The sequence below is a fragment of the Marmota marmota genome, unplaced genomic scaffold, assembly GCF_001458135.2.
Source record: "Marmota marmota marmota unplaced genomic scaffold, marMar, whole genome shotgun sequence".
Taxonomy (NCBI): Eukaryota; Metazoa; Chordata; class Mammalia; order Rodentia; family Sciuridae; genus Marmota; species Marmota marmota.
In genome coordinates this window covers 23920178-23928250 of record NW_026000174.1, presented here as the reverse complement: position 1 = coordinate 23928250, position 8073 = coordinate 23920178, and the positions used below count along the sequence as shown (strand labels likewise).

The 8073-nt window shown below is 38.6% G+C and overlaps 2 protein-coding genes across 2 annotated transcripts in view; one reads left to right on the top strand and one right to left on the bottom strand.

Moving 5' to 3' along the window:
- Positions 1-411: 411 nt before the first annotated feature.
- LOC107135651 (ubiquitin-like domain-containing CTD phosphatase 1) lies at positions 412-3150 on the bottom strand. Its single transcript, XM_048788337.1, has one exon. The coding sequence runs from the start codon at positions 2465-2467 to the stop codon at positions 1511-1513; it is 957 nt and encodes a 318-aa protein (XP_048644294.1). The 5' UTR covers positions 2468-3150; the 3' UTR covers positions 412-1510.
- A 4151-nt stretch (positions 3151-7301) lies between these two features.
- Eif4g2 (eukaryotic translation initiation factor 4 gamma 2) overlaps positions 7302-8073 on the top strand; it is an 11088-nt gene continuing 10316 nt past the window's right edge. Inside the window, exon 1 of the mRNA XM_015477629.2 lies at positions 7302-7817. The gene's annotated coding sequence lies outside the window, so the exon portion shown is untranslated. The remainder of the gene's footprint in view (positions 7818-8073) is intronic.

Here is an 8073-nt window from a genome sequence, read left to right as displayed (position 1 = left end):
ATCAATAAAATGTCAGCAAGATAATATTCACTTCTGTATGTGTAAATAAATCTATTGGTAATACAGATTTATTTACATATACAGAAGTGAATATTATCTTGTACCACCAGCACAAGAACCTTATAATTTTGGAAGGAAGATAAATATAAGCCTCATAAAAACAATAGAGTATATTGCCCTCTAACTGGTCTTCCTATCTCCAAGTTTGCCTTTAATTTACTCCATACAAGCCACAGGTTAATTTCCCCCAAAAAACAGTACTCGTGTCAATGAAAAGTTATTGGCTTTAAACAAAAATGATCATAGTTCTCATATGTTCAAGAATTTTCTTTGCCTATGTAGTCAATTATCATCTCATTCTGGTGCTAAACAAAGGATGGCCACAGCCTCATCTCCTGTTAAGCCATTTATGAAATCTTTTTTTTTTTTTAAGAAAAGATATTTATTTTTTTAAGAAAAGATATTTATACCACTGAAATAGTCCCATAAGAACAATATACACCATGTTTATTTAAAAGGATCAATTCCTTCCAAATACAAGAACTGTATTAAAGCAATACTGTCAACACGAAACAATGGTCACATTACATATCTGCAGGCTTAAGCATTGCAAATGATATATTTTTTAATCTTATGGCTAGATATTTTCACTGAAACACAGTGTTAGCACTTAGACAAGATAGAGCTGGAACAGAACAAAAACATTTTGTTCATGCTTTTTAGAGCTAATTGGTGGGTAATATATCCCATTTTAAAGTTTATTGCCTTAAACTGCTTTTATGACAATGGTTCAGGCACAAGTGTTCCTACTTAGCCACAAAAAGAAACACTCTTGCCCCTTAATTTTATTATTCAGTCTTACGTTTTCTATTTCTCATACGAGGACATGTCTGTATCACAACTGATGTTCTCCAGTTTTTACTTAAAGAACACTGACACACACACAGGCCAAAGTGAGATAGCTCAGAATTTAGAGCTGTAACTAGTGAAATACAGAAGAAAAATTTTGTGACAAAAGAATAAAAATTCCTGGTAATTTTAATCATAACAAACTAGGTTCTATTTTTTTTTTGGTCATTAAGGGAAAAGCCCTAGTTTCAAGATGGGTCTGGCCTTAGATTTAGGCAATCGATAACACAATGAAGTTAAAACACAAGACATAACCTGTTCCCCAAGTCACAAAATGACACTGTTGAGTAAGTTTTTCTTCACTTGTCTTTGTCTTCCTTTTTTTCCTTTTTTTTTGGTGGAAAACATCTCAGTAATCAATGCTGGAGAAAATATTTTTCAAGAGTAACAGCATATTCATATGAGGGGAGAAAGAATTTTTTTAGCCTATTGCTATGATCTTCAAAAAATATAAAATTAAATTTACAAAAAACTGGAAGACCAAAGGATAAGCAGTCTGGTATTTGCTTCAGTGTCCAGCACTATCATAATGATTTCTAGCATAAAAGCAAAAAGTTCATGGATCTCAAGTATCTTCAATAACTGCCAGTATAACTTGTAACTACTGTCCTTGCTTCTTGGAGAGATACCTTTCCCAATATTTGTGATTTAGCTCCAAAAAGTCATCTAATTTTGCTATTTCCTTGAGGTACTGAGTTAATTTTAGAAGTTCTTTGTCCTTATCTCGATTTAGGTGTGCTTTCATAAAAGGCCTTATCTTTAGTCCATTTTGTGGATTCATTAGAAAATTTCTTCCTATGTCATCAAACATAATGGTGTTCTTTTTGCTGTAAAACTCGGAAAACTTTCCCCATATAACACCAAGAGGCTTTACATCTATTAATCCTCTTCTTGGAGTATGCACCGTTATCATAGCAGCACTGTCCAACATGAAGGTAATCTTGTAATTTGCATTTGTGCTCACGCCCAGCTCTTTCATTTTAGCTTCAATCCACTTCATATTTGTTGCAGACCAAATAACAATGTCATAATCTTCATATGCAGATGTTAGAAATTCATGAAGATATGGCCTCATTAATTCTACACCAGTCTCTGCACAAGACCTATGGTCAAATAATGTATAATCAACATCTAGTACCAAAAGCTTTTTTCCTTCTCTGGGAGGATTTAATATTTCCACTTTGTATTCTTTCACTCTGCGAGAAATTTTCAGTAGGTTTTCTTCCCTATTTTCTACTTCGACGACTTCATCTTCAATATCAAAGTCATTGACAACATCATCATTGTCAGGGGGTGGACCTAAGACATCTTCCAAGCTCTCCTCACGAGTTCCCATCATCATGATTTTAGTATTTGGTTTCAGTTTGAGAGCTCCAAGCTTAACATCATTTTCTTCAGGTTTGCCTTTAACTTTGAGTCCAAGTAACTTTTGGCGTTCTGGCAGCACTCCTGTAAGTGTCTTGAGAAACTGTTTGAGTTCTAGCACAGTATCATCTTCTGAAAGTGTGGTCACTGAATATTCCTGTCCACCCCATTTTACAATGATAGGGAGAGCCATTCTTGAAGCATATGAGGCAGTGAGCTTTCCTTTGGGAAAAAATAGCTGGAGCGCGGCGGACCCTGCTGCAGAGGACGCTGACACCGTCCACCAAAGCCATTTATGAAATCTTATAGCATTTTTTTCTTGGTTGTCCTATTTATCATTGATTTCACCCATTCCTTCTCTTGTTTGTAACTAGTGTATTTATTTTGTCTTTGTCTAAATTGTGAGCTCCTTGAAAACAGGTTACATCTAAGCTCCTTGCTTAGCCACTAGTATAGTAACTAAATGTATTTATTTTTCTTCCAAATGGGCAAAGACCAATAAATTTTAATCATATAATATTTAACACTGGTGTTAAAATGGAGCAAAGTTTGAGTATCATAAAATTAGATTAGAGTTAACTGTGGGAATGAAGGAGAGATGAAGTAGTCTGAAGCCAGATTACAAAGGGCCTTTTATACCAAACTAAGGAATTCAGATGCTATTCAGTTAGGGGAGAGCTAATGAAAAATTTTTAAAATATTTTATAGATGTTGATGTACCTTTATTTTTTTATTTATATGTGGTGCTGAGGATTGAACCCAGTGCCTCACACATGCTAGGTGTACCACTAAGCCACAACCTCAGCCCCGAGCTAATGAAATTTTAACACTAATATCTGTGTCAAGAATGAATCAGTAGAAGGAATAAATGAGAGTAGCCTCAAATTGCAAGCAAATGAATCAGTAGAAGGAATAAATGAGAGTAGCCTCAAATTGCAAGCAATGGGACATTAGTAGGAATGAATTTTTAGGGGTAGCCATACCAATCTAACAGGCTCCCCAAAAGAAGATTGGGTGTCTGGGAGTGGTGAAAAATAAGACCAATGAAAGAGGAACAGAATATGAAGGACTTGAAAGCCAAGTAAAAGCATATGACTTGAGATCCCTGGTTTCTAATGCCTGTTTCCCTCCTTGGGGAACACCCCTTTTCTTTTCTGGAATGCAGTTTCCTTTTCCTAAGGTTTTCTTCAACAATAATGTTAATTTTCTATAATGCTCTGACCTGATATAGAGATTCTCAACCCTTGACTGCACATTAGAAATTCAGCAGATTAGACAAAGGGGAATGAAAAGAAGGAAGGGGGGTTGGGAATAGGAAAGACAATAGAATGAATCAGACATAACTTTCCTATGTTCATACATGAATATATGGCCAGTGAAACTCCACATTATGTACAACCACAAGAATGGGATCCTAATTAGAATAAGTTAGACTGTATGTTTGTACAATATGTCAAAATACACTCTACTGTCATGTATACCTAAAAAGAAAGAAAGAAAGAAAGAAATACATGGAGACCTTTAAATACTATTGATTTCTAGATTCTGGATTTCAGATATTCGTACTTGTCTGAACTTGATTGTCTGACCTTAGATGCAGTCCCCAAGTGATTCTACTGTACAGCCAAGGTTGAGTTCAACAGATGTAGAAAACAGTGAAGCATCAAGATTATTAAATATAGTAATGATGTTTTTGAACAGCCAACAATAAAAAAATAAATAAATAAATAAATAAAAATAAATAAATATAGTAATGATATGTTGGGAGGGAATGTTTTAGGGAAGACTAACATGAGTATATAGACTAGAGGGAAAAGACTGGAGCAAGCAAACAAGGATTTTTCAATAATTCAGGAAAAAAACTTCTAAGGCCTGGATAAGCATGCATGCAATAACACTATAGGGAAGAAGATGAGTGAAAGAAACATTTAGAGAAAAGAAAAGTAATACCAGAACTCAATAGTAGATTGAATATTAAACCTGATCAAAAGGAAAGAGAAAATATAAAGTCAAATTTCTAGCATAATACATTGTGAAACAGCTGGTTACTCATGATTATTGACAGTATGATAACCAACATTAACTACTATGTCAGGGTCTTCTCTGTGTGCTTTATCTCATTTAATCTTTACAACTCTATAGATACCATCATCATTACCATTTTATAAATTCAAAAACTGAAGACAAGAAAGCAATTAAAGAAGTTGCACAACGTTACACAGCAAGTTGTAGAGAAGATATTCCACCTCAGTGGGTCTGACTCCTTTTCCTTAAAATAGGAAGATGATCCGCTACATATTGAATCTGGTGAATTTGAACAAGCAACTAAGAAAAAGCAAAGTGGCTACAAAGAAGTCCAGACAAGAACATAAATGACTGAATCAAGTTAGATTTGACTATAGAAAATAATCTTTTTCTTCAATGATAGGGATCAAACCCAGGGCCTCCTCACATATGCAAGGCAAATGCTCTACCACTGAGCTACATACCCAGCTCCAAGAGGAAAACATACAAGAGGCTCCTATCCTGCTATACTGTTGCCCTGTGTGAATTTCAGGCCCATTATTGCCACTTCTTAAGACTTTTTCTGAAAAGATGGAAATCTGGATTCATATATACAATCTCCTAATACTTAAATGTCAATTAATTCAAGTGTCAACACTACTGGGTTGTGAGCGCAATAGCGCTCATCTGTAATACCAGCGGCTGGTGTGGCTGAAGCAGGAGGATAGTAAGTTGAAAGCCAGCCTCAGTAACTCAGAAAGACCCGGTCTCTAAACAAAACAATAAAAAGGGATGGGGATGTGACTTACTGGTTCAAACTGGTTTTGTACTGGGTTCAATCCCCAGTACAAAAACAAAAAACACTAATGTGGCCCAAACTAAATATGGCTGCAGATTTGCCTCTCTGATCAATAAGCTGTTAGAAATTCAGTATTGGATTTAGATTGGAAGATTGGACGATGTATGATTAGGGAATCCTTCAGCACAGAGGATAGAAATGCTGTAGAAGTAGTATGCACTGGAATAACTACCAGCATATAACATTTGTTAAAACAATGCAAAAATATATGTTAACAAGACAGGACTCTTTCATGTTTTTTGTTTTTTGTTTTTTTTTTTTAGCCTTATAGAAAGCTGACAAAATAGAAGTGTAAAACTAGCAGTTGGAAGTATGTTTAGTTCAGTTTTCTATGAACTAAATTTTTAAATTCCAGACAATGACTTGAATTTTCAGGTATCCAACATGTGATGGAAACATTTGAAATTGTGAAAATATTCTTATCCCCACTGATTGAAAGGTAAATAAAAAATTGTGTTTTATCTACATTTTTACTTTTTCTTTGCTACTTTGGGTTACTCCTTCCCAGTCCAGTTTCTCACAAACACTCATATTTTAAAAGCCTATAGCAGAGGGATTTACTAGTAGCAAACATTAAAGATTAAGTAAAATCTTTTTCATTTTTAATCATTCAGTTTCAAGTTCCTTAATTATTAGAACATTCAGGTTTTAGGGCTAAGTAACTACTCACTTTGATGTCTAGGTTACTATAGTGTTTCTGAAGCCCATTCTCACTATCAGATAAATGTATTCATTATCAGACATGAGGAATGTAAACCAGTTGTGTAAAAATACACATATGAAAGTATTTTTTGCAACTGCAAAATCCTACAAAAAAGTATAAACAAATATTATTCTGGTATTATTTTGAAGCTAGAAGTATCCTGAAATTATAACATGAAACCTTTTGTATTTGAAACAAAATTTGCATCTTTCCCAAAAATGTTTCCTTTTTTTTTTTAACACACAACTAAGTTTATGAATAAAAATGCTTTTTTCTGGTTCTTAAAAATAAAGTGAAATTGATTTAATAGCAATAATTATAGTAACAATAAGGTGGGGAATTTTTCCTATTCCATAGCAAAAATCTAAAAATGCAGAATTGTGTCAAAAACCTTCAGAACCACACCACTCCCTTCTATTATCAGATTTAAATGTTCAGGATAGTGCAACTGTTATGAAAACGGTATTCAGGACTAGGTACTTGGAACACCTAGAGCTGTTTTGACATGTCAAACCTAAGTTTGGGTCTTTGAAAATCCTGCCCTCCATTGGACACTAAGTCATTCACGATAACACACAGCTTTTCTTTTGATTACATTGTATCAAGAACTGTGCTCAAAATGGAGAAGGGGACATTTCTGTTGTTAAAATATATAGAAACATGACTCCATTTTTGTAAAGCTAAAATGTCGCAAACGGTGGAACACTTACCCTCTCCTTTAATATATTACCTGAGAAATATAAATAGTTCAACCTGCCAGCTTTGAAAAGCCTAACCCTGTGTCTTAACGTGGACTTTATATAAAATGGAAATAAAACTGCTAACAGTTTTCACTGTGCTTTAAAGAAAAAAACAAAAACCAAGAGTGAGCAATTTAAAACCCTCCAAGCGCCCCGCGCTCTACCAACACTTCTTCAGAACAAGTCTGGCATATTCTGAGCATTCCTCGGTGACCGGTGGCCGGACGTTCCTTTGCGGAAAGCTGTTTCTAACCAGAGGTACCAGGACAATAAGCCCCTTCCTTTCATCTCTTTCTCATTCACTTTGTAGACGGCAGGCCAATAAAGAGCTTAATGTTTTCTTTCCGCACTGGGGCTTTTCGCTTTCGTCTCCTCTCAGCCCTATCCCCGGATCCCCCACCCCTAAGCCTGCCGAAACCGAGGACCTGAAGACAGGTAGCGATTCCCCGCGCGGCGCCCCGGGGGCGCCAGGCCTCAACGCTGCAGGCTGGTCCCAGGACGCCTGGCCCGCGCTGGTCAATCTCAGCTCCCTAGGGGCGCCAGGGAAATCAGTGCTCAGACACGCCACGGACAGGAGTTGGGTGAGGTAGGAAAATCGTGCGTTTTCTTCCCAGGTTGCAGCAGCAAAAACGAGGAGGGAAAAGAATCGTGTACAACTCGAGCTCGGGATCCGGATTCTGGGAACAAAGAGCCTATGCAGGAAGACGAGGCAACCACACCAACGCACTCAAAAGGGCTCTCCAGCTTTTACGCAAGCGGCCCGCAACTCAACAACGCTCGGCTCCCCTTACGCCACTGGCTTGGTCCCAGAGCCTTCGCGAATAAGGCTTTGCGCACTGCGGCGGGGCTGCGCCGCAACCGAGCTTGGCCCTCTGGCTCCTCCCCGCCGCCCTGCGCGGATTGGTGGCAGATGGCAGCAAGGCTGCTGATTGGGTGGCGAAGGAGCCATTCGGGGCGGCTCTGGTGGGTTCGGCTGCCCCAGAGTGATAAGTTCGGCTTCTGACACGCCTCAGCGCCAGCAGCGAGTCGGAGCTCTATGGAGGTGGCGGCTGGTACCGGGTGGTGGCTGCAGCAGGGACTCCTCTGAGCTGAGAGTTTCAAGCCGTCCCCGACTCCTTCCTCCCCCTTCCCTCCCCCTTTTTTGTTTTCCGTTCCCCTTCCCCCTCCCTTCCCCGTCCCCGACGACCGGATCCTGAGGAGGCAGCAGCTGGTGGCAGCTGCTGAGTTCTCGGTGAAGGTGAGTGGAGTCGCCGCTGCCGAGCGGAGCGCTCTAAAATGGCCGCCGTCCCCGGCCGCTTCTTCTCGAGTGGTACAAAATGGCGGCCGCAGGCGGAACCGGGCGGGGCGACCCTATTTTAGTGTTTCCTCTGCACTTGGGGCACCTGGAAATTCCTGGCTTTTGCTCTCCTTTGCCGTTTCTGATGGAGTAGAAGAAAAACTGCAGCTTGACTACGCTTCGTGTCGGGTGTTGGCAGGGTGCGCCGACGTAGGCC

What these genes read in the sequence shown, in the direction of transcription:
- LOC107135651 (XM_048788337.1), bottom strand. Translation starts at nt 2,467, where the DNA reads ATGGCTCTCCCTATCATTGTAAAATGGGGTGGACAGGAATATTCAGTG.